The 26,553-nt window shown below is 40.2% G+C and overlaps 1 protein-coding gene across 11 annotated transcripts in view; it reads right to left on the bottom strand.

The window, feature by feature from the left end:
• Positions 1-26,553, bottom strand: part of AFF1 (AF4/FMR2 family member 1) — a 192,672-nt gene that overhangs the window by 70,565 nt on the left and 95,554 nt on the right. For 10 of the 11 annotated variants that reach the window (XM_045819950.1, XM_045819943.1, XM_045819949.1 and 7 more), the window contains 2 exons: positions 25,013-25,133; positions 23,669-24,616 (listed from right to left, as the gene is read on the bottom strand). The exons of the other annotated variant lie outside the window; for it this stretch is intronic. In XM_045819950.1, the coding sequence (XP_045675906.1) occupies positions 23,669-24,577 (909 nt within the window). In that variant the 5' untranslated portion in view covers positions 24,578-24,616; positions 25,013-25,133. The remainder of the gene's footprint in view (positions 1-23,668; positions 24,617-25,012; positions 25,134-26,553) is intronic. 11 annotated transcript variants of the gene reach the window in all.

Here is a 26,553-nt window from a genome sequence, read left to right as displayed (position 1 = left end):
CCAATTTTCAACCGGTGTGTTGCAGGAGGAATACTGGTGTGCCACAAGAATTTTAAAGTGTGCAATACCTGGCTATTTAGTCAGGGGCACTGACCTCTTTTCCCTTAGATTGTCAGAGAAAAGAAAAGAAAGAAAACAGCCAACACAACAATAGCTATCTGGTATGAATGAATCAAAATTATACCTATTTTTTGTGAATAAATTTCTGTGTGCCATGAGATGAAAAAGGTTGAAAACTGCTGATCTACAGGGCAATAATAGTCCACTAGAAAGTTGAACCCTGGGGGGTTTACTAAACCAACTACTACAGCAACATTGAGTATTTGTCTATTCTGAAATTCTGCCATCAGATTTGCTGTTAAGGATGAATGCCATGATCTATCCCACAGTGCCAATCAGTAAATAATTATTGTTTGCAATCAAAATAAAACACAGGCTGTAACAGTCTTATTCAAATCAGCTATATGTTAACATTACTACAAAATGATTCTCTATCATATTCTGATATCCCCTGTACTATTTTCACCTCCGAAAATGTTCAAATACAGTGCAACTCAAGTCTCCTTCAAATCCTGTATACCACACAATAACTTGCAGGACAGCCTACTGGCAAAGTCAGAAATAAGTTTCAAAAAGTGCTATTATAAAAGCCTTCTGAAAGACATTCCTCACTCCAGAAAACTTTCCACAATTATGGTATTTGCTGGAGGAGTAACAGTAGCAGCTGTCAGCAGTAGAAACATGTATTAAGAACCAGTTGGACAGAGGGGGTAGAGGAAGGGGGAATAAAAATAATGGAGAAATTTAGTTCTGAACGGAGGGAAGTTCTTCAGGCATGAAGAGATCCTTCATTCGTAAAGACAAGAAAAATTTTAAGTCACTCCACGCCTCAAGCTCATCTATCTTCTATGACACTGTCCCATCTCCAACTGAACTTTTTTTTCTCCATAATTCAAAATATAGTATAAAACAGTTTTACCCAAACTTCAGTCATTTTCACAATACTGTGACAGTTGATACCTTATTGTAATACTACCTGCACTGTTTTATTTAAATCACCTTATGATCAATTCACTTTTTGCCTGGCCTCATCTAAAGTAACGTGTATGAAACTCTGGGTTTCATGCATTAATATACGTATTTTTCCTAACTCACATTAAGTTACATAAGATAAAGACTGGTGCCCCTGTTTTCTTAGATGTTCACGTATCAATCCACACTCTTTGAACCAAATCTGAATGGATATCTTGGAACATTTTGACTCCCTGTGTGGTAAAAGCATCCCGCTTTATTAATTTATACAAGTGTCATGACCCTCTATATCAGATTCATGAAATACTCACAAATCACATAAAAATATGCCCACTTGTACCTATCTTTACTACATTTGTGACCCAGACCACAAAATGCTGTGTGATCTGTGGTTCAGAGCCATCATTTTTCTTCCATTTTGTGTCATGACACCCAGATACAACTGAAAGCTGGCCCCATGCAGTTCTCACTATAACTAACCTAATTCCAGAATCCTGGAAATACAGCAGGTACTCAATACTCTATTAGTGGCACAAAATATTTATTCAAATCTTGTTTTTAAAAGCATCGTGTTTTAAAATCTGAGGAAAATTAAACCCATGGCACAAAAATTTGTGATTTCACCAAAATAACTGGGAAATACCCTCAAACCAACCCAGAACATTAGGACACTTCTTTGTATCCTGGTGACTTCTAAACATAGTTGTAAAGGCAATAAAGACAACCTAAAGACAGGTAATAAACAACTTTCCTACAGGGTGAATTTGCTTTTATAGTCATGTGTATCAAGGGAAAGTGGCTCATCCCAAACGTACTATATGCTAGGCAGCTAGATCCCATTTCGTTTCCACAACAGCCCTGGAGATCAGGTAGAACTGTCCCATTTAAAGGTGGAGGCAACTGAACCCCGGTATTCCAACCCCACAGCATAATCCTCTAGGAACATCACATCCCATTTACGTTTCTTCAAAGCCTTAATATTCAAGTGTAAAAGACCATCTAAATTTCAGATTGTAAGCCAAGGCAAAGAGGTGAACTCACTACATTTACTCACACATAGAGACAATGTTAAAATAACTATGACGATGATGTAGATACAATAGTTATTTATTAAACAGAGTGTTTGCTACATGCCAGTCACTGATCTAAGGGTATCATGTACATTTTTTTTTATTGTTGTTCGGTTACTGTTGTCCCCATTTCCTCCCATCCCCACTGCTCTCCCCTGCCCTACCCAACATCTGCTCTCAAAGACAATCACCACCCCATTGTACTTGTCTGAGGGTCCTTTACACATGTTCCTTGACCCATCCCCTGCTTTCCCCCCATTATGCCCCTCATCCTCCCCTTTGGCCACTTTAGTTTGTTCTTTACTTCCATGTCTCTGGTTCTTTTTTTTTTTTTTTTGCTCAGTTGTTTGTTTTATTGATTAGGTTCCACTTATAGGTGAGATTATACGGTATTTGTCTTTCACCACCGGGCTTATTTCACTTAGCATACTACTACCCAGTTCTATCCATGCTGTCACGAAGGGTAGGAATTCATTCTTTCTCTCTGCTGCACAGTATTCCATTGTGTAAATGTACATTTTTTGATACACTCATTTACTGATGGGCACTTAGGCTGTTTGCAGCCCTTGGCTGTTGTCAGTAGTGCTGATATGAACATAGGGTAGCATAGATTATTTTGAATTGGTGTTTCAGGAGTCTTACAATATAATCCCAACAGTGGAACTGCTGGGTAAAAATGTCATTCCATTTTTAATCTTTTCAGGAAATTCCATACTGTTCTCCACAGTGGCTACACCAGTCTGCATTCCCAGCAACAGTGCACCAGGGTTTCCTTTTCTCCACACTCCCTTCAGCACTTGTTTGTTGATTTAATAATGACCATTCTGACCAGTGTGAAATGGTATCTCATTGCAGTTTTAATTTGCATCTCTCTAATAGCTAATGATGTTGAGTGTCTTTTCACATGCCGATAGGCCCTTTGTATGTCATCCTTAAGAGAAGTCTCTGTTCAGGTCTTTTGCTCATTTTTAATTGAACTGTTTGTCTTCCTGGTGTGGAGTTGTATGAGATTTTTATATGTTTTGGAGACCAAATCCTTGTCTGAAGTATCATTTGCAAGTATGTTTTCCCTTACAGTTGGTTCCTTTTTTATTTTGCTGATTTTTAAAAAGATTTTATTTATTTTTACAGTGAGGGGAAGGGAGGGAGAGAGGGAGAAAAACATCAATGTGTGAGAGATACTTTGACTGGTTGCCTCTTGCACACCCCCAACTGGGGACCTGGCCTGCAACCCAGGCATGTGCCTGACTGGGAATCAACCTGGCAACCATTTGGTTCACAGACCGGCACTAAAACCAGAGCCACCACACCAGCCAGGGCTTTGCTGATGTTTTCTTTAGCTGCACAGAAGCTTTTTAATTTGATGTCGTCTCGTTTGTTTATTTTTTCCTTTGTATCCCTTGCTCTAGGGACATATCAGTGAAAATACTGCTGTGTGGAGTAACTTAAATTTCCCTGCCTGTGTTCTCCTCTAGAACTTTCATGGTGTCACAATTTATATTTAAGTCTTTTCTCCATCTTGAGTTTATTCTTGTATATGGAGCAAGTTGGCGATTGAGTTTCATTTCTTTCCATGTAGCTGTCCAGACCTCCCAACACCATTTGTTGAAGAGGCTATTTTTACTCCATTTTATGCTCCTGCTCCCTTTGTCAAATACTAATTGACCATACACACTTAGGTTTATTTCTGGGTTCTTTGTTCTGTTCCACTGATCTATGTGTCTGTTCTTATTCCACTACCAGACTGTTTTGATTACAGTAGCCTTATAAAATAGTTTGATATCAGGTATGGTGATCCCTCCTACTTTGTTCTTCTTTCTCAACATTGCTGAGGCTATTCGTGTCATTAATGGTTCCACATAAATTTTTGAAATATTTGTTCTGTATCTGTGAAATATGTCATTGGTATTTGATAGTGATTGTGTTGAATCTATAAATTGCTTTGGGTAGTATGGACATTTTAATGATGCTAATTCTTCCAATCTGTGAACATAGTATATGCTTCCACTTATTTGTGTCTTCCTTAATCTCCTTCTTCAGTGTTGTATAGTTTTCTGAGTATAGGTCTTTTACCTCCTTGGTTAGGTTTATTCGTAGGTACTTTATTTTTTTCTTGTTGCTGTAGTAAATAGGATTTTTTCCCCTAGTTTCTGTTTCTGATACTCAATGTTGGTGTCCAAAAATGCCTTCAATTTCTGAATATTGACTTCATATCCCTCTGTTTTGGCAAGTTCACTTGTCAGGTGGAGTAGTTTTTGGTGAAGTCTATAGGGTTTTCTATGTACACTATCATGTCCTCTGCAAACAATGACAGTTTTGCTTCCTCCTTTCCAATTTGAGTGCCTTTTCTTTCTTTTCTTGTCTGATCACTGTGGGTAGGACTTCCAAAACTATGTTGAATAGAAGTGGTGAAAGTGGACACCCTTGTCTTGTTCCTGATATTAGTGTGAAAGCTTTTAGTTTTTGCCCATTGAGCATGATGTTGGCTATAGGTATTTCATATATGGCCTTTATTATGTTGAGGTATGCTCCCTCTACTTCCACTTTGCTGAGTGTTTTTTGTCCTAAATGGGTGCTCTACTTTATTAAGTGCTTTGTAAGCATCTGATTTTTTAAGTATATTTAATAGATTATGCTGTTATAGTTGTTCCATTTTTTGCTCTCCTTTATTTCCTCTGCCCTGCACCCCCTTGCCTCCCCTTATCTCCAGCTCCCCACCTCCACCTCAGTTCATTACATTTAAGCTCTTTGGCTTCTCCATTTTCTATACTATTCTTAATTTCTTGCTCTTCCTCTTCTTCTTTTGCCCCCCCTATGATTCAGATGTTGGGACATTTAAAATTGTACCAGAGGTTCCTAAGCATTTCCTCATTTTTTTGAATTCTTATTTCTTCCTTCTGTTCCAAATTGTTGATTTGAGTCCCAATTTCATTCCCTTCACTGTTGGTTCCCTGTATATTTTTCTTTATTTCACTTTGTTGTGAAATAACACTTCTTCCTTTATTCTGCGTCTGTACCCAGTGATTTCTGTGAGCATCCTGATTCCCAGTGTTTTGAATTCTGCATCTAATAAGCTGGCTATCTACTCTCGCTTAGTTCTTTTGCCAGAGTTTTGATCTGTTCTTTCATTTGGGCCACATTTTTTGGTGTCGGCACACCTGTTCAATCACAGGGCCACACACACCCACTCATCCAGAGCCTTAGGTATTCCCCAGAGTGGGGCAAGCCACTTTGCTGCATTGTGGTGCTAGATGTAGGGGAGAGGTCAGAGAGGGAACAATGCTGCTTGCTCAGCTCTCATGTCACTTTTAGCAAGTAAAGTGAATTGGGCCCTTCTGGAGCTGACTCCAGGGTTGGTGGGTTTGTGTACATTCTAGGACACCATAGATCCCTCCAATGGACTTTCCTGGGAGACTGGAAGTTTCTCCTGCATCATCTATTGATATGATTATGTGCTTTATGTTTTTCATTCACATATTTTTCTTATTTAAATATGACAACTACCTTGTGAGGAAGATTCTATTAGTATTTCTTATTTACAAATAAGAAATTGAGGCTAATTTCAGGTAAAGACAAGATTCAAATCAAGGTCTTCCTTATGCCAAAATTCATGTTCTTAACCACTACCTATAATACATAAAAGTCACATATAATTAGAAAAAGAAACAATAAAGTATATCTTCCTCCCCTCCAACAACACCCAAAAAAATTTGTTGTAGCAGTCCCTGGATTACATGTTCTATTATATAATAATTATTCATCTCTAGTTGTAAATAAATATTAACACATGAAAGCTTTCAGCACTGATAACACTAGAGGATAAAAATGGCATCCAACAACAAAAAAATAGTTTGGAAATTCTCCAAAACAGTCACACTCATACCCTACTAGTAAGTTTACTTGTATACAAACTTATACCTGTACACACAAACATGAGTTGTATATATAATTCATGTAGGATCAATACTTGTAAGATCAGTATTTTGGGGAGGAGTAGTGGAGTTTCTGGAGACCCCAGGAGCTGGAGCTGTCATAACCACTCCACCCCCATCTCTTCCACTTCCAGCTACAACTAGTAAAGGCTGCTCATGCAGTAATAAGCAAAAATATATATACAGTAAGTCCTCACTTAAATGTCTTTGATAGATTCTTAGAATCCGTGACTTTGAGTGAAATGACATGTAACAAAACCCGTTTTATCAGAGGCCCATTAATATAAACAAAAGTGTTGTATTTCTGGTCACAAATATATCACCAGTCTTTTAAATAAAGATCCAAACACTTCTAATATTAAATATTAAAATAAATATAGCCCTGGCTGGTATAGCTCAGTGGACTGAGCATGGGCCTGAGAACCAAAGGATCGCCGGTTCAATTCCCAGTCAGAGTACATGCCTGGGTTGCAGGCCAGGTCCCCAGTAGGAGGCATGTGAGAAGCAACCACACAATGAATGGTGTTTCTCTCCTTTTCTCTCTACCTCCTTTCTCCTCTTTCTAAAAATAAATAAATATTAAAAAATAAATAACAAAATAAATCTAAACTATACATACATTTAATAAAGATTAATAGAAATAAGTAAGATTATTTTTTAACCGCTTATTTCAATTCAGGGTTGAGGATGACTGAAGCCTCTCATGGCAATTCAGGGCACAAGGTGGCAGCCCACCCTGGACAGGACACCATTCAATCACAGTGCCACACACACCCACTCAGGGACAATGCAGACTCGCCAGCTCACCTAACATGTGCATGTTTGGGATGTGGGAGGAAACTGAGTCCATACAGAAGACCCAGGCTGACATGGGGAACATTTGCAAACCCCCCACAGACAGTGACGCCAGCCCAGAATAGATTTTTTAATCAATATTATGACAAAATGACATTGAACGAAATGATATTGTTTGAGGACCTACTGTATTTGAGGACCTGTATGTTGCTAAGATCAGAGGAAGGAAAGCAGCTCTTGTTTGCTGAATGGGAGCTAAAAACCAACTATCTATTATTTGCTACAAAAACAAGAGCAGTTTAGAACAAAAGGTATTAAAAGATATGTTACTGGACTTGGTGTGGGAAACATCAGAGTCCAACTGCTAGAATGCAAACTCCTTTTTAAAAAAGATCCATAATTTTTAGAGCTGAAAAGAGCATGAATGGCTATCCATCTCCTCGTTAAAAAACAAAAAACTAAGCAAGCACTTTTCTCCTTGGTGACAAGGAAGTAAATACCAAAGTTCTACAGTTTCTGACGACAAAACCTAAAAGCACAAAGTTTAACAGCTTTACAGTAGGTTAAAATTGTGGATTTTCTTTAACTAAAATAAGAACAAGTGCCTGAATCACTCACATTTATAGGTTTATAGGAAAACCTTCCATATTTGGAAATAAAAACAAAAGATAAAGTAACAAAGCAAGGCCTACTCCACATAATTTCTTTAAACATTTTGACAAATCAATCACCTTTTACTCTAACTAGATACCATTAAAGCACACTTCATTACAAATCCTTCTGAAAAGAAATGTCTTTGTCATGTTTGGGTTCTCACCCCTCTGATATGCCCCAAGGAAGGAATAATCACTAGGACATAGAAACTCACAGGACACAACTACAGAGTTTGTTGAGCAGTGGATGTGCAAGGCCCAGTATGGACTGGGGCAGGCCAGGGCATGTGTCCTAGGAGGTCAGCCAATTGTTGCTTTGCAGAAATTCAAGTCCTATGTTGCCAGTGCTTCCAGTTTTTTAAGAAAAAGAAATCAAAATTCAGATTTCAATATGAAATCTAGTACTTTGAGATGCTGGCAACTAAATCAACACATCGTAGAAGACACTGCCCCCCTGTGTGAGAGAGCACTCTCCAATGCTGGCTTTAATGCTCTCTTCTCTCCTGAATGGGGAAATGAGATATTGGGAAACACGCTCATTTTGAAGAGAAGAGTCTCTACTCATGCTAAACATAGCCCCATGTGCACATGGACATCTTTACTTCCCTCATAAAAAGATTCTAAAAAGGCCTTCAGCCAACTCGGGTGGGCAAGAAGTCTAAGGCAGACTCACTGCTGCCCTGTGATGGCCTCCTCTTTGCTGTTCCAGCTCCTTCCAAAGCCTGCTTCTGCAATTGGCAAATGCAGCCTGACAGATCAATAAAAACATGAACCAAGTTAGCAAAACAAACCACAGTGCAGTTATTCTACATGACTTGCATGGAATGAATCTGTGAACTATAGGTGAGTCATAACATAATAAAGGACTCAGTTAGGTTCAGAACAACACACCAGTGTTTTCCCTCATCTTAGCAACTAGGTCACTAGAATCGTGAGAGAATATAAGGTACTTAAAGGAATCTGGTGTCTGTTTTACTTTTTCCTGAAAAGTAATTAATCTTACTAGAAAATTTAACCCAGGCTGCCAGACAGGCATTTTCAGGGTCCATAATTCTTAAGTTACTAAGATACCAATTAGTGATATCCAAGTGGTCTAGAAGAATTAATGCCCCTACCCAAAATGGTTGGCTCATTCCCTAAAAATGATTTGTTGAATGGCAAAATGTTTAAAATTGAGAACCCTTTGACTTCCAGTCAAGATGGGAGCATATATAAACACGCCTCACCTCCTAGCACAACCACATCAAAATTACAACTAAAATATAGAACAATCACTCAGAACCATCAGAAATCAAGTTGAATGGAAGTCTAACAACTACAGAATTAAAAAAACCTCATCTGTCCAGACTAGTAGGAGGGGTGGAGACATGGGGGCTGGTCCCACACCCACATGTGGTGGATAAAAATTTGGGAGGGATTTCCTGGGAGTGAGGAGTCCCAGCCCTGTACCAGGTCCCCCACCCCAGGGTTCCAGTGCCAGGAGGGAGTCCCAAGCTGATCTTCTTAAAGAACCCACACACAGATTTACTCAGACTCACTGTCTCTGAACTCCAGCAGCAGGATAGCACCTTGAAAGGCACCAGTGGCATACAGGGAGAAACTGAAGTGTCTGGCATCAAGGCCAGAGCTGGGGAGCAGTTTTCTCCCAGACAGACGGATGGGCAGAGGCCACTGTCCCTTTTCTGAACTCTTTCCCTACAGAGCCAGAGAGTCAGCAGGCAGGTGCCATATCAACCAGGCTAACACTGTGTGTCCCACCCTGGAGATCCCCTGAGATTCTGTCCCACCCAAACTGCTTTTCCATATGAATGGCTGGTCTTGGCTCACACTTTACAACTTCCTAATTCCTTTCATATAAGCAACAGCCAGCTTCAGTGAGCCCCACATCCCCATAACTCTTGCTAAGTGGTACCATGCACAGCACTAACAGCAACAAGCCTACACTCACAGCTAGGCTTCACCTGGGAATCTCAAGTCAGCACAAGTAGGAGCCATCTCAGATTGCTTTACAGCTCAGGCAGCATGCCCCAGGCAAAACACAGGTGGGGGCTGACCTTGGATTGCACTACCCAGGAAACCCCAAAGCTTTCATATCCAGTGGACAGCTACAGACCACATCAGAGGATGATCACCCTGCCCTCACATAGCTGAGCTACCATGGAGGGCAGAGCTTGGTGGTCAGTAGTCACAGCCAATCGTTGCAGCTGGCTGGCCTGGGTAGATCCCTCCCACTGACCTGCCAACAGCAATCAAGGCTCAACTACAAAAGGAGGATGTACTTAGCCCACATGAAGGATGTACCTCAAATATTCAGCCTGGGTGATAGGGAAGGCTGTGCCACTGGACCCAGGAGGTCACCTACTACATTAAGCTATACTACCAAGACAGGGAATCACAGCAGCTATACCTAATACATAGAAACAAACACAAGGAAGCTGCCAAAATGGGGAGACAAAGAAGCATGGCCCAGATGAAAGAACAAATCAAAATGCCAGAAAAGAACTAAACAAAAGGGGGAAAGAAGTCTTTCAGATGCAGAGTTCAAAACATTGTTTATAAGGATGCTCAAGGAATTTAGTGAGGACCTCAACAGCATAAAAAAAGATCAAGTCAGAAATGAAGGATACACCAATTAAAATAAAGAACAACTTACAGGGAAATGACAGCAGAGTGGATGAAGCCAAGAATCAAGTCAATGATTTGTAACAGAAGGAAGCAAAAAACAACCAATCAAAACAACAGAAGAAAAAACATTTTTTAAAAATTGAGGGTAATGTAAGCAGCCTCTGGGACAATTTCAAGCATCCCAACATTTGCATCATAGGGATGCCAGAAGGAGAAGAGGAAAAGCAAGAAATTAGAAATCTATTTGAAAAAATAATGAAAGAAAACTTCCCTAATTTGGTGAAGAAATAGACATGCAAGTCCTGGAAGCACAGAGAGTCCCAAACAAGATGGATGCAAAGAGGCCCGCTCCAGGACACACCATAATTAAAATGCCAAAAGTTAAAGATAAAGAGACAATCTTAAAAGCAGCAAGGGAAAAGCAGTCAGTTACCTACAAGGGTGTTCCCATAAGACTGTCAGCTGATTACTCAAAGGAAACTTTGAAGGCTAGAAGGGATTGCCAAGAAATATTCAAAGTCATAAAGCAGGGACCTACAACCAAGATTGTTCTACCCAACAAAGCTATCATTTAGAATCAGTGGGCGGATAAAAAGGTTCCCAGACAAGAAAAAACTAAAGGAGTTCATCATCACCAAACCATGATTATATGAAATGTTAAAGGGACTTATTTAAGAAAAAGAAGATCAAAACTATGAACAATAAAATGGCAATAAATATATATATATCTATGAACAATTGAATCTAAAAAAATAAACTGAGCAAACAAGAAGAAAAGAGAGAATCATGGATAAAGAGAGCATTTTGATGGCTGCCAGATGGGAGGAGGGTATGGGAGAATGGATGAAGAGGTGAGAGGATTAAGAAGTAAAAATAGGTAGTTGCAGAGTAGCCATGAGGATATAAAATACAGTATAGGATATGGAGTAGCCAAAGATACTGCTTTTAAGATTCTCTCTTTATCTTTAACCTTTGGCATTTTAATTATATACATGCCCCATGCACATGAACAATGGTGGGAGGATTTCCTGAGGAAGTGGGGGGCTGGGTAAAGGGGAAGCAAAGGGGAAAATTTAGAATAACTTAATAGCATAATCAATAAAATATAATTTTTAAAAATGAGAACCTTTGAGATTAACAGTAATTTTATTATATGTATTTATCCCTTATAGTAAGAAAACCCAAAATATACTAAAGGAAACTTGGTGTCTTATTTAAAATGGAGAAAAGCACCTGTATATTCAATTCATAGTACATAATGACTACCTGATTAATCTCCAAACTCAATACTGAAAAGTACAGCTATTATGAGGCTGGAACTCTACTAAGAATGCCTAATGATCAGATTTGGCTGCTTATTTTCAAATCCACACACAACAATGCCTAAAGTGATCTGGGAAATACTTAGGCTGAAAATGAAAAGTTAAACAATTCCTTCAAAAATTGTTGAACTTAAATGCCTGCTTCCCATTTGAGTGTCCTAAGTAGAAAATTTAGTCCTGTATCAAATTGATTTCCCCCCTCCTCTGTGACAAACATTTGTAAGAGATCATCTTTCAGACTCCAGATCAAAGCGAATTGTATAAGAACTCCTCGAGCTGAGCACAGTGCAGAAAAAAATCTCCGTTCTGTCCCAGGCTTCGCTTGTGCTACAGGACAAATAAGCATGTGAGACACACAACCCTGCCCTCACAATGTTACCACCTGGAGAAAGGCAGAGGATGGCACCAAGGACAGGTGCTGAGACTAAAGGCCTGGACACCAGGTGCACAGAAGTTAGTTAGCTCTAAAAGCAAGAGTGGCTACTGCAGGGACACAGAACTTCAGCACGAGGGCTATTAACCCAAGCCTAGAAAGACAGGTAAGTCTCATCAAGAAGGCAGCCAGAGGTAATCTGGATTTTTACCCTGAAGGGATTGAAAAGGTGCTCAAGGATCTTAAACTAGGGTAACTTGACCAGGTATTCACACAATAAGAATCACTCTTTTGTGCAGCAGGGTGGCAGACTGTTGGAAGAGAAGGGAAAGGAGAAGCTTTCAACCAATACTACCAAGTAATCTCCATAGAATAGGGTTATCAGATGGATAAAGTAGAGGCCAAAAAGGCATTGAAACTGATGACCAGGAGGAAGGGGGGGGGAGAGAGAGAGAGAGAGAGAGAGAGAGAGAGAGAGAGAAGGAAGGAGGGAGGGAGGCGCGGCGGGGTGAGAGAAGTACAGGGGAAGACAGACATAATGAAGTCAGTTGTAGGCAGGTTGAATTTGATATAACTGTGCATTATCTACAAGAAAAGTCCAGTAGGCAGTTGTATAAAAGAATCTAGAGCTCAGAAAACTTTGGAGTTTTAGGCTGGAAAAGTCAATTTGGCATTCATCAGTATTTCAGTAGTTGAAGCCCTAAGTGCAGATGAGATCACCAGGGAAAAGCTACAGAAAGAGTAAAGAAGGTTAAAAGCAAAGCCCTGGGGAGAGGGGTGGCTGGGGGGAAGCAGCCTCCAAAGGAGATTAAGGCATGTTTGAAGGGGTAGGAGACAACGAAAGAGGGCAATGTTTAGGGGATGGTGAGCAAAAGCGTCAAATGTCACAGAGGGTCACACAGCCTACTCAGAGGATTCCTTGACTTAGTCCACTGGGGTTCTTGGGGCAGCACCTGGAGTCATGGGGCACAAGCCAGCCAGCTTAGGTTCAGAAAGTGCCCAGAAGGACAGGAAGCAGACACTGAATGTTTGCCTCTCTCCAGAGCTTTGGCTGTGAAGGGAAGGAAGGGAATGAGAAAGATGTGATTAGAGTATGAAGAAAGGGTGAGAAAGAGTTTGTTTTGCCCTTTCAGCTAGGAAAGGCCTGACTTTAAGTATAGACTGTTAGAAAGGAGCCAAGTGATCAAAGAAAGGTTTAAGGTAACCAAAGAAGGCGTGCAGGTGGAAGAGCAAGGGGAAGAACACCACCTTCTGAGATCAAAGAGAAAGAGGTAAATAATAGATACAGACAAGATTTTTTCTGAGTCATGAGAGGTGGAGAGAATTGGAAAGATGCATAGCTGGTGGCCTCATTCCCTAAAGGACAGAAGCAAAGTTAAAGGCATATGACCACCACAACCAAAAGTGAGTTTTAATCATTATCTGTACACCTACCATCTGCATGATTTATCAGGTACCAAAACAAAGGCAAGGCCTTGTAGAAAAATAGAGAGCCCTTGACACTTTTATTTAAAGTGTCACACAGGTGGTGAACACAGAACAATACACAGATGATGTATTATAGAATTGTATACCTGAAACCTATATAACTTTATTAACCAATGTTACCCCAATAAATCTGATAAAATGTGTTACACAAATGACCATTACTCCACAGAAACCTCTGTGCGTGTGTGTGTGTGTGTGTGTGTGTGTGAGAGAGAGAGAGAGAGAGAGAGAGAGAGAGAGAGAGAGGTAGAAAGAGTACGAGAACTAGTAGCCAAGGGTCCTGGTTCTGTGCTCCCCTCTCTGCCACTAACAAGCTGGAATCATTAACCTTCATGAGAGAGACAGTTCCATGGCACATAAAATGGTGACCCATGCCAACTGCCCTGCCTTATGCACAAGGTGGCTGTGACAATTGAAGAGAGAAGCAAATATGCAAGTGCTTTGGAAATCAAAAGGGGGTGGGGGGGCAGTAAAATTAAAATATTTCCCATTGCGTATGTCTTTATACAGTGAAACACTCACACCAGGGACTGCCCAACCGTGAGAATGCTGCTCTTCAGGTGTGAGCATGCAGCCCCCCTATGCCGTCAGGCATGCGTGGGAAGTGGAAACTGCTGAGGGCAGTGCTGCCCTCATCTTGGAAAACCAGTTTTTAAAGCTTGATAACCCCTAAGTGAAATGTTTTCTTTCACTAGGCTTTTCATTTTCTTATTTTTAACACTTAAAAATCAAAATTTTTTAGGGCTTTATTCACATAGTACATATTAACTGGCAAATCCTGGTCCCTTGGATCTGATCCCACTTACATTTTTTAAGTCTACTCCAGTGAACAAGTTAATATATTCAGTCTCCCTACTTCCTCAGCATCACTAAATCCTCATTTTGATAACCCTCTGTCTAAATCCTATACTTCTCCTTAAAGCCCAGTTCAGATTTTAACTCTAATCACCCCTACCACCACCTACTGAGATCTTACTATGCATGGAACACCATCTAGGTACGTCACACAGAGCACCTCAGCCCGGGAGCCTCACCACACACATGGATAAACTGACAGCACAGCTAGGTGTGGCTCCCTGCCCAAGATCTCAAAGTTATAATACTGTGATGTACTGTCTTCCATGAAGCCAAAGTAACCTCTCCTTTTCATTAATGATTCTGGTTCCTTGATAAGTTACCCAATAAGCAATTAAAGAACTTCAAAAACTAACCCCATTCACTCCATGCAGGCTCTCATCTCCACTGCTCTGGCTCTGCCTCTACCCAGTCTCTGCAAACCACAGGCCCAGCTACTCCTACCAGACTTCTCTCCATGTCTCACCTCCATGTCTTGCCTCTCCCTAAATCTCTCACCAATATCCAAGTACTTACAAAAATCAATTCTAAAACAATGTATAGCTGCCTCTTTTCAAAGTCAACATAATGTAGGTGTCAGAGTTAAGGGTGTGGACTAGAGCCAGAATACTTGGATCTGGATTTAGCCAGCATGTAAGGCCATGGTAAGCTCAGACAAATGAATCTCTCTGTATCTCTGCTAAGACTCTCAGGGAAATAGCAATAGTGACAGCGCCTACCACATGGGAGCATTGTGGGGTGGATGAGTTAATACACAGAGAGTGCGTGGAACAGCTTCCACCATTAAGTGAGCATGAGAACAGTATGGGCTTTCCATAATGAATAGATCCATGCTGACTGTACTTCGTTTTTTAAAAGTACATATATTTACTGTGCAAGAGAGTCTCCCCCCTTAGCTCCCTTTATAACTAGTGGATATTCAAATATTTGTGGACTGAAAGGGCATAAACCCAGAATGTAAAAAATGTGAATTTTTCTATGACCAAATTGTTCCTGACAGGAAAGAGTTTTAACATTTTGTAAGAATGTTCAGATTATTTAATAAGCAAAAATTTTTTCTTACCAGTTAACATGTTCTCAAGCATGAAAAGTGTTGGAAAAACACTCTAATTACAGCACAAAATTTTGTAAAAAAATTTTTTTCTAAAATGCAACAGCAAATATTTGCTTTAGGGCAGAGTATTTTTAAAATTGAGCTGTAAGGAAAAGGAGAATCCATAAAACTTGAGTTTCTAAGAACGACTGTAAGAAAACTGTGAACATGAAATGCTTTCCTTTCCTTTCAGTTCACATTGTTCTCTTCAAAGCTTCAAATTCTTGCCAATATGAATTTTCAGAGTTCTATTAATTTGTAAATCAAAACAACAAAAACAAAAAAACAAACCCTAAGGTGATTTATCTAAGGGACACAGCTAGAAGTAGGACCTCTAATTACTTAAATACTGAGGCTGTAGATTAAAACATTAAACCTCAAAACCCTTCAGCCAAACAGATTAAGGAGATTAGAATGGGCTTGACAAATTACCACGGGGTTAAGGGGGAAAATGTGGACAGAAAGTAGGCCAAGCTTAAATAGGAAATTAAATAAAGTTCAAGAGAAAACTAATGGTGTGCATGGACCCTCAATCTCTGTGGGGGAAAAAATTGCCAACCTAGTGATTTCTACAATTATAGAGAGGAACAACATCAATATAAAAATAGCTGCTTATAAAGTTCTTGGAAAATGTGAACATGCAGCAAAGTTAACCTTGGAAAATAATGATTTTCAAATAGACCTTGGCAACTGGAGAGGAGACATACAAGGTCAAAAATAAACTTGTTATGATAACATGAACCTAAATATCTTATGAGTACTGGTCACCCCCCACCAAAACGGTTAAAATCAAAGCTACTAACTCAAGGCATCAACAGGAGCCCCACTGGAATATCTGGTTTTCTGTCCCTGAGGATTATCAGTTGGCTCAAAATAAAAAACAATTAATCTGCAGAAGAGCTAAAATGACTTGGGTGGCTACATGAGAGCCTGGGAGAGCGCACAGCCTGGCAAGATTCTGAAGAGTTGAATGTCTCCATCTTGGCAAAGGCACAACATGAGAGACCCAGGGGGGATCCAATAACCCTCCACAAACATCTCAAGTGCGAAAACAAGCAGGAACAGAAATTTCTTACCCTGGTACCAAATGTACTTTCTGGCATTTTGAGAAGGAATAGAAAGTAAAATGTACAACTCTAATTAACGTCACCCAAAAAGATTTTCAAGATTCAACGGTGGGCTTTCTTCTTGGGCTATTATAAGCAATTCTGTTCTTTGTACTACCTCATTTCTAGCAGTTTTATTTTTTTGAAAAATATTTATTTATTTTTTAGACAGAGAGGAAGGGAGGGAGAAACAGAGGGAGAGAAACATCAACATATGGTTGCCTGTAGTGCACCCCCTACTGGGGACCTGGCCTGCAACCCAGGTATATACCTTGACTGGGAATTGAACCATCACACCTGCGGTCCACAGGCGGCACTCAATCCACTGAACTACACCAGCCAGGGCTCATTTCTAGCAGTTTTAGAGCTTTTAAAAAATATTTTGCCTATGTTATTTAAAATGTTTCCTTCACAATTTAAAGTATTTCTTCAAACTCAAAAAAATGCCAGGATTAGGAAATTAAAGGTGGCAGTTTCTACTCAGCTCTAGCTGGTGAATCAGAAAATCTGAATTCCCACCAGAATTCTCCAGTTTGTAAATACTGGCTCAAGTGGGTGCAGGGGGGGTGACGGGGGGACCACACTACATAGCAAAACAAGAGTCTACAGGCCCAGTCTAGCCCTCAGGCTGTTTGCAGCTTCTGTGATACATTTGTCTGCAGCTTGCTACCACTTTTTAACCTCTATATTTACATATCTGGGGGTCTAAAATTTAGCCAATCTCTAAGAAGATACAGGTTACTTACTACTCATTAGTTCTCATAGATTGGAAGTATCCTGCTCCAGACACCCAACATCATCAGGTAATTGTGTAGACAAAAAACCTTCTTGCTTTGCTAACATAATACATGTAAGCCATGAAGTTATGTCCAAATTAACTGAGAGCTAGCTCATAGAGTCTAACTCAAATTTTCTATAAAAGTTACTATAATAAAAACATTTTTAGAAAACCAAAAAAAGCTAAAGAAGCTTGTACCAGAATCCCACTTTTCTCACGAGCATGAAAATGGTGGGGGCACAAGATAGGAAAATCTGAACTGTGGAGAAAGAGAAGAGAAGGGCTTAGGTCCCACTTCAGTGCTTTTCCCCTAAAGCTACTGCCATGTCCTACTTCGGACAAAAGCCCCATTGATGCAGTGCAGTTCTCTACCGAGGCCCACTTGAAGACTGTAATCAGTGGGAAGCGGCCCTTCTCTCACTACCTGTGGCCTGTTATCAGCTCTTCTGGAACAGCTTTCATTTCCAGGCTCTAGAACAAAACTCATGAGAATCACAGATACAGATTCTTGAGACTGCCTACCTGTACACCTGCTGAATCAATCCCCGAGGGAATTTTTATTTTTTAGCAATTTGTATTTTTAACAGGCTTCCCGGATGATTATGATGTGCTGCCAACCTCCAGAATGAATGCAAAACTTCCCTTTGATCTATAGTACTGGGCTTAAAACCCAAGAGGACTTGCTATGGTCTCTACATCACGTGGCATAATCCACTGGCACATACTGTTCCCTCTGCTTGTACACTGATGCTGCTTAACCCCTAACACACCTGCTGTGCTATGGTAGTAATGTTTATGTGCTCCCAAAATTCATGTTGAAATCCTAAACCACAAAAGTAATAATACTAAGGGATGGGGCTTTGGAGAAATGCTTAAGTAATGAGGGTGGACTTCTCCTGAACGGGATTAGTGCCTTATAAAAGAAGTTCAAGAGAGATCTCTATCCCTTCTACCTCGTAAAGGCACAATGAGAAAGTGCTGGCTGCAAACCAGAAAGAGGGTTCCTTAAGAGAATGTGACCATTCTGGTGCCGTGATCTTGGACTTTCAGCCTCCAGAACTGTGAGAAGTAAATTTCCGTTGTTTATAAACCCTCTAGTCTGTGGTATTTCGTTACAGTACCCTCAGCGGACTAAGTCCACCCCTCACTTTTGTCACTTCTACTCAACACTCAAGTCTCGCTCAAATAGTACTTCCTCAGAGAAGAATTTGCTGAACTCCTTCATTCTAAGTCACAGCCCCATTACCAATCTTATAATAGTGCATAAATACCTTTAGAGCCCTTGTCAAAGTCCTCACACATTGACTTGAGTGGTTATTTGAATAATGTCAGTTTCCAACTAGATATGACTAGAACCACTTGGCTTTGCTCCCCACTATAACCCATACCCAGCACTAGGCCTGGCAAACAGTAGGTACTCAAGATATTTCAGTGAGAAGTTGCTAAATTGACAGTGTATATTATATGGAAGATAGTGGGCTCCTCAATTGTATGTTGAGTGGTGCACCAGCAGGATACACACCACTGACAAACTGAAAGTTAGCTGCTTGCTGGGTTAGATCATTTCATAATAGGACAGTTCCTCTTTCGAGGTTTAAGACAATAAGAGAGCTAAATATGGAAGTAGAAAAGATTATTTGTACATATGGATGCAAAGTGAATCACAATCACACAGGTTTCCACCGTGGATTGTTTCACACAGTGAGGCTGACAGTTTACTGAGAAGGGATGGCTCAATTTGAGAGCTGCCAGGAGTCGAAGCATCCCACAGTGAATCCACAACTGCGGGTGACACTTCAGTCTGGGAAATTAGGTGGAAGCATTTGGTAACAGAAAAAGTTCATAAATGATGTCCTGAAAGGTCACAAAGAAAAGAGCAATGCTTTGTAGAAATAAGAGACCATCAGGGCTCAAAGCCTGATTTATCTGGAGCCGAATGGAATAGGACCATATAAGGAGACAGAAGTAATGGCAGGTTGATAGTAAATGCTGCTAGGTTCCAGTGACTTACTTGGGATGTAAATTAAGATAACTGTACCATTTCCATGTATACTTCAAACTCAAAGTGAAAAACAAACAAACAAACAAACAAAAAAACCAGGAACCTGTAATTTCCACTGATATATAGATTCTCAAGTTTCCCAAGTGATCTCCAGTTTTTGCTTTTGAATACCTAGCAGGTCATTTTTTTCCACCCAAAGTCTTAAATACCTACCACATGCAAACAAACCCCGGATTTATTATTTCCAGTCTTAAGACTTTCTCTAAGCTGATCTACTATTTATTCCTGCCAATGGTCAGGTCTTACCTGGACACAGAACGGCAGAGAACAGCACTCAAACTTAATAAGTGAAATATCCAGAGCTGTTGGTTTTCCCTCCAAACCTGTTCCACCCAAGTCAAATCCATGTCAAGAAACTAGTATCTTCCCACCATCCCTACCTTTCAAACAAAAAAACCCCTATGAGCCTCCCTTGATGCCTCACTGTCTATCACTTGTCTCAGGCCCACTCCCATCTCCAATCAGTCACAAAGCCCTATCAGTTCCCTGCCAAATACATCTGAAATTTGTCCACTTCGCAATATGTCCACTGCTACAATCCTAACTCCAAGTCATCATCATCGCCGCTCACCTGCTAACTGTTCTCCCTGTTCCTGCCCACTCTTGCCCTTCCAAGTCATTCTCCACCAAGGAGCCAGAATGATCTTTTTCAAAAATGGTATCACTCCCCTGCTCAAAATCCTCCAATGGTCTTCGGTCATAGTTAACAAACAAAAGCATAAAGATCATAGAACTGAGAGTTCTAACTCTGGCTCTGCTACTAACTATCCAGTTTAGCAAAGTGTAGTGACTTTACCCTCCTAGGCCTTATTAGCAAAGTGAAAGGGCTTTATGTTTAGCTTTAAAATTCTAATTTCTAAGTCCAGCATACAATTTGATATAACTATCTCGGCTTATTCCACTTCTCCCTTTCAAGGGAGGTTTATGAGATAAAATGCTTATCTCATAAATCCGGTATCTAAGCACCCCCTCCCTTCCAAGGACCATGCTCATGAACACACACAGAGGGATGCCATGATTTTTCTCTCACTTTCCTTTGTTACCTTTGGACAAAAAAGACAAATATAAAGGGACCTCAACCTTCCACATGGAGCTGGACGTTACCCAATGAGATCAGCAAGTACTGGCTGTGCCCTCAGATGGGTTTTAAGCTGCTACACATCGTCTTCCAGTTGACACAAAACCAAAATTGACACCCAGAGAAAACTGAGTACAGATTCTTGCAGTCTAGGCCTCTAGTCAGAATGTCAATTTTTATATATTTTTTCCTCTAGGGTTTTAGGAAAGATTAAGTTTTAAATGTAAGAACGACTTGTCCCAGAAAAGAACATCATTTTTTTTAAATATTGACTTACTGACTTATTTTTAGAGAGAGAGGAAGAGAGAAAGAGCGAGAGAGAGAAACAGATCAGTTGCCTCTCACATAAGCCCCAACCCGCGACCTGGCCTGTAACAGAGGCATATGCCCTAAATGAGGATCAAACCAACCACCTTTTGGTTTTCGGGAAGACGCCCAACCCACTGAGCCACACTAGTCAGGGCAGAATATCATTTTTTAAGAGAACCCACTAAAATATACAAAGCAAGTATTCCCATAAAGTAAAAGGACAGATTCCACGCTTATGTGGCCTGAGTAAGAAGACACACTGAACAGATGAGAAGACTTTCCCATTTTGGTTCACTTTGTAAAACACTGTTTCATGGAAGCAGTGGGGAAGGGAGAGCAGTGAAACAAACCACAAAACCCTCACATTCAGAGAACCGGGAAAGACAACCTCCTCTGACTTGCCTTACGACAAATTAAGTAAATAAAGAAAAACCACTTAGCTATCCCACAGCTCTACCAACAGACAACTTCCTCTTCTGCCTCTCATTCTCTGTCCTTTGGCCCCAATGCCACAAATAGCCCAGGATATTGCTAATACTCTGGTTCTATATTCAGAGTTAGCTGCTTTTGCGTTTAACTCCCTGTTTTTGTCCTGCATCTCTATGCTTTTTTTGGAGACACCAGAATATTACATTTGAGATTTTAAATTCAATCTACATGTCCTTAAAAACAGAAAAATATACCCGTTTAACTGGGTGTGTGAACAGAAAACTAATGCTAAGTATGCAAAATATGAGATCTTAGTTAAAAGAGCAAAATGAAATCTAAAACCTACCTAGATAGCACCGCTATCCATGCACTGCAGATTTAGTCCCTTTCACTCCAAGCTCTTGGGTCCTAACTCTACTCACAAAAGAAGTCCTGAGCCCCCAGTTTCACCCCCTGCTGAAACCAGCGCTGCCTAGGGGCTCCAAGGTGGCTGGCACTGTGGCTGCCACTGACCTGAGAAGCCTGATCAGAAACCAGACAGAGCCATGCAATTCAAAGGAATGCTGGCTGCAAATACAGGCCAAAGATGAAAAATTTTATCTACTAAAGTGTTGATAGCAGGTGTATTTGTGCCAAGAAAACCCCATTCTCCAATCCCCAAACTTATGGAAGATTTTGTTAGCATTTCAAATGTCCACTCAGAAAATATGGAAGGGCCATCTAACATAGTCCTGACGTTTGAAACTATACATTAAATAATACCTTGCAGAAATCTCAACTCTGCTTTCTTTTTTTCCACCAAGAAAGCAAAAAGTGAAGTAGGATCCTCTTTCCTGGAAGGCTACTGGGAAACCTACTGGCCGAATTTGCAGGGGTCCACTGTATTGCAGCTGACACTTGCAACTTGCTCAAACACCTAGTAGTGGATGGTTTGTGCTAACCTGTCCTGTAGTTGTTTCATGTGTGTAGGCTATCCACCTCAACCCATACTTCTCTGGCATCCTGCCCTGAGCTGAGGTATATATTTGGCGGACAATGCAAATATTTAACATTTTGTCTTAAACGTGTTTTAAAGCAATTTTTAGTTGCATAGCTTTTTATTCTTAAAAAAAGTTAAATTTTCCCCTTATCTGTTTTTTTTTTAAACTAGGAAAATAGAACAGATCCTGTTTGACAGATAAAGCAAAGCAAATCTCATTAAGTTCTCCACTATTTTAATCATAAGGCGTGCTGACTGGCCCTCCTTTGGAGGAGGGAGGAACTCACCTTGTTTCCTTCCTCCCTCATTTTCTCCCTTACCCTACATCCCATCAAAGCACAAGTTCAATAAATGGCTTATTCTGGTGAATCTTTGTAAGTTGGAGTTAAAGGCACAGTTCTGCCAACATGGTTAATTTCTACCAGTTGCTTTATTTGCCCCTTTCTCATTTTTCCTCAGCCACCAAACAAGTCTCGTTCTAAAGACATCTGGATGCACAAGAGCACACTATAGATACAACCCTAACCTCTTCTAAACCAAAAACTGGCAATACCCAGGAACAGATTTTTCCCCTTAAAGATAAGAGTTATCTTTCCAACCAAGGATCCTGGGATCTGCTTCTTCTGTTTTTTTTTTTTCTTTACACTTCAGGAATTTTACCTCCTAGCACCATGTCGACTGCTGATCTGGGTAGACGCTGATCTATTGTGCAATGGATGTGCACAATAGAATGTTTATACGATAAATGTAACAAAATCACAGACTTTAACTTAACAGATAAACCTTAAAAATTCACTTCAGATATTTTACTTTACACTACTAATCTGAATTTTGGAGTCAGTGGCAATAACTTAGAATTTCAGTGATAGGATGTGTGCTCTGAGTCACCTCATTCAAACACAATGCTTCCATTTATCAAAGGGCAGAAAAAGGATTTTTTTTCTTTGTTGAAAAAGAAAGATACAGTATTTTGTTTACTTGAAAAAGCCACAGTTGAAAAACATTCTGTATTACATGTGTAACTCACTCTCAAATATCAGCACACCCCCAACTCTTCTTTCTTAGGTGGTAAGTAGAATATATTAGAACAGAACTTTAGTTGCAATGTTTCTTTGAGTTTACAAGGAACAATCTTTAAAAATTAATAGTTTGCTTTCAACATTTTGACCTTGTTTTTATTTTATTTTTTATGGTTTTTATCTCAAGATAAACTAACTAGGGCTGAGGAGCCAAAAAAGTTATTTTCTTTACAATGTTAAAGAAGCCAGTGTCCCCCCAACACCACCACCAAAAAAATAAACAATAAAACAAAAGCAAGACAGCTCAAAACATTCTTGGAAATTTTCCCATGACAGAAATGTCCTCCACCTTATTAGGTTGTGGGTTATACAGGTATACATACTTTTTGAAACACAGCAAATCATATTCTTAAAATCTCTACATTTTATAGTATATAAATTATGGCTCAATAAAAAGATTTCCAAAAAATCTCTGTGCAAATCACATTTTAATACTGCCCTCAGTACTTCATCTCTGACCTGAATTTTTTGTAGGTCAATAAGCTTCTAAGACCAAAATTGAATTTCCTTACCCAAAAACTACTGGCACCCCTGACCCCAACTCTGCAGAACTTCCATCTAAAAATCTTTCTTCACACTGGAATTGCCCCAGATATGAAATTCCACTCACCTCAACTGATTGAGAAGGCATTTTCAGCTTAGTGAGCTTAGATTTGGCAGGCACTTTTAAGTCAGTTTTTTCAAAGGTCTGTTGCCGGTAATCCTCCGGCGGTGGTTTTAGTTCAGGAGACTCACTAGGAGCTTGATCTTGACCATCCATGGGCCGGACATAAGCCGTGGGCTTCTGCTGCATTGCAATGCTTTTTGAGGGGAGGGAGGGTGGGGGAAATGACTGAGAAGGTGGCTGGGGAGGGACTACCCCAAGGCTGGAAACTGCCACTAAACTGTCCTGAGGGGTCTCTTTATCTCGGACCTTTACTGCTAGGTCCTTGGGTGATTTGGCGGGGCAGCAGCCTTTATTGTTATTGTTACTGCTGTGAACCTTGTTGCTTCCTTGTGTCCTGGGAAGATTTTGCTGGTTGGAATGTACAGGTGATAAAGGGGGTACTGGGGAAGGTAAAGAGGAGAGTAAAGGAGAAAGCCTCCTCTCTGGAGCTGAGTCTGTCATCAAACTACAGAGGTCTCCATCCGCTCTGCGATCACCATTTTTGTGATGACCAGAGCTGTAGCCCTCCTGGCCAAGGCGATCTTGGGCTAGGTGCTGGCTGTCCGGGGGTGCATAGCTTTTGACATGGAGACTTGGCATGGATTCCATTCTTGGCTGTGCCATCTTTGGATTGTGGCTAATGTTACCTGCAGGAAGTGGTCCAGAGGCAGGAGTGCTAATAGGCTGGTGACGGACACTGGTGTTGAAAGAGTGCGATGGAATTTTGCTCCCCTTCTCAGGAAAGAAAGGATTCCCCTTCTCAGGAAAGAAAGGATATCTCGGCTTTCCCAACCTGCTTTCAGGAGCATCCAAACGATGAGTATGGGACTTGGTACTAAGTAACTCCTTTACTTCTTCATAGTTTCCCAACATATTCTGTATTCGACTGGATAGCTCATCACCTTTTTCTGTCTGGAAAAAAAAAAGAAAAAGAAGACAGCAAAGTTAGATACTGAAAACAAAACAAAACAAAACAAGAAAACCAACATTTAATACACCATGTTACAAAACACCACTAAAAAAGAAAACTCCTCAATTTAATGTGTAACATAGAATTTAATGTGCAATTTAAACTAAGCTCCCCTGTTGAAACACCTGTCATGGAAAATATTACTACATACAGAAGACTGACATTACCACAAACTTTGGTAATTTTGACTAACAATGTTCAGAATTTTCATATTGATTTCAGAAACAATCTCTAGAATAAGTTGTCTTATTTTCACAGTCATTGCCCTTGTTCATACTCACTTTTATCACAGTGTTAAATATTATGATAAATCAGACTTTCCAGTATACAATAAATACCTTGTAGGGCTCTCCAAAAAGGGGAATCTTTTCAGGAAATGCCTCTTTCTCTTGGTGAGCTTCCTGGTTGCGTCTTTCCTTCTCTCTAATTCGAAGCAGGTTTCTGTCTTCATTGTACAAGCTGTTTCAGATGCCACAGAATAACAAAAACAATGAAATTTGTCAGCATCCAAGTTATGCTGTGCATACATACATGTTTGAGGAAGGCAAGGAGAAGCGATGACAGGGAAGGTAATTTAGAGAAAGCATAAGTCCCTCAACTCACTCCCAGATTAAGGCTCAGTCAGCGGGCCGTGACCCTCCAGCCTTAGTTCTAGTTCCAGAAACCTAAGTATTCACTTTGGGTGACTGCCTTCCTGGCTCAAGACTGACTCCAAACCGAACAGTGTTTTATAGGCAGTGGTGGAACTGAGACAAGATTAATAATATTTTTACTTTCAGCTTGAAAAGTATGAAGTAGAGGTGGAAGCTTTTCATCTGAGTCAGCAGGATGTGAACTTTCAAAAAGCTGTTTTCCTGGATCAGTACTGTACATTTTGGAAGATTAAAATCAAAAGGCTTATTCCATAATTAAAGGATTACTGGGCACCCAAAACAGCATTTACTTTATTCTCAGCCTATTCTACTGGGAGTGTCCTGGCATGTAAACTCAAGAAGATCATTTTTATTTCTCATTTCAAATGCCAAGGATGGGAAAATCCAATTTTAGATGCAAACTGACTGCCCTAGTTAAGCCATATAAAAATGTACCCTAAATCATAAGCCCTGGCACCAAAAAGGTTAAAATGCATTCACTGACAAACGAAACACAGAGATGGAAACCAGAGAATGTGCAGTGTTAGCTAGCGTCTGCCCCAAAAGCAGGCTTGGCCCATGTCAGCAACACGAGCTACTCCCTGCTACTCCCTGCCAACTGCACATGTGAAATATAATAGTGAAAATAAGAACTATAGAAGACTTTGTCTTCACAGACTTGCTTCTAGTTATCTACTGAATTTTTACCCCAATATTACTTGAATAAATAAGTAGGGAAATATCCAATTATCTCACCAAGACTATGTGTACCCTTAGAAATTTTAGCTGTGGTGCCGGATACCCTCCGAACCCCACATCCTGGCCTCTCTGCTCTCTCATGACTTCTCTCATTTTCTCTGACAAGAACCTACTTACTGGTCTCCCTGCCTTCCCCACATCTTTCCCCTCTAATTTAGACTTTTCAAGGAAAGAAATCTGCCCTACAGCCCTGGTTCTCATGCCACCATCCATATTTTAAAATAATGAGCTGATGGCTCTTTACTGATGCAGAATAAACTCTATTTTTTAAATAATTTTTATTGATTGATTGATTTTGGAGAAGGGCGGGAGAGAGGGGGAGAGAGACAGACAGAGACAGAGACAGACATTGATTTGTGTTCCACTTATTTGTGCATTCATTGGTTGATTCTTGTATGTGTCCTGACTGGGGATCAAACCTGCCACCTTGGCTTATCAGGCCAACTCTCTAAGCAACTGAGCTACCCAGTCAGGGTAGAATAAACTCT

Source organism: Phyllostomus hastatus, unplaced genomic scaffold, assembly GCF_019186645.2.
Source record: "Phyllostomus hastatus isolate PE091 unplaced genomic scaffold, TTU_PhHast_1.1 phas_scaffold_39, whole genome shotgun sequence".
Lineage (NCBI taxonomy): Eukaryota > Metazoa > Chordata > Mammalia > Chiroptera > Phyllostomidae > Phyllostomus > Phyllostomus hastatus.
The sequence above is the reverse complement of the archived record's forward strand: the minus strand, read 5'-3'. Positions and strand labels throughout refer to the sequence as shown.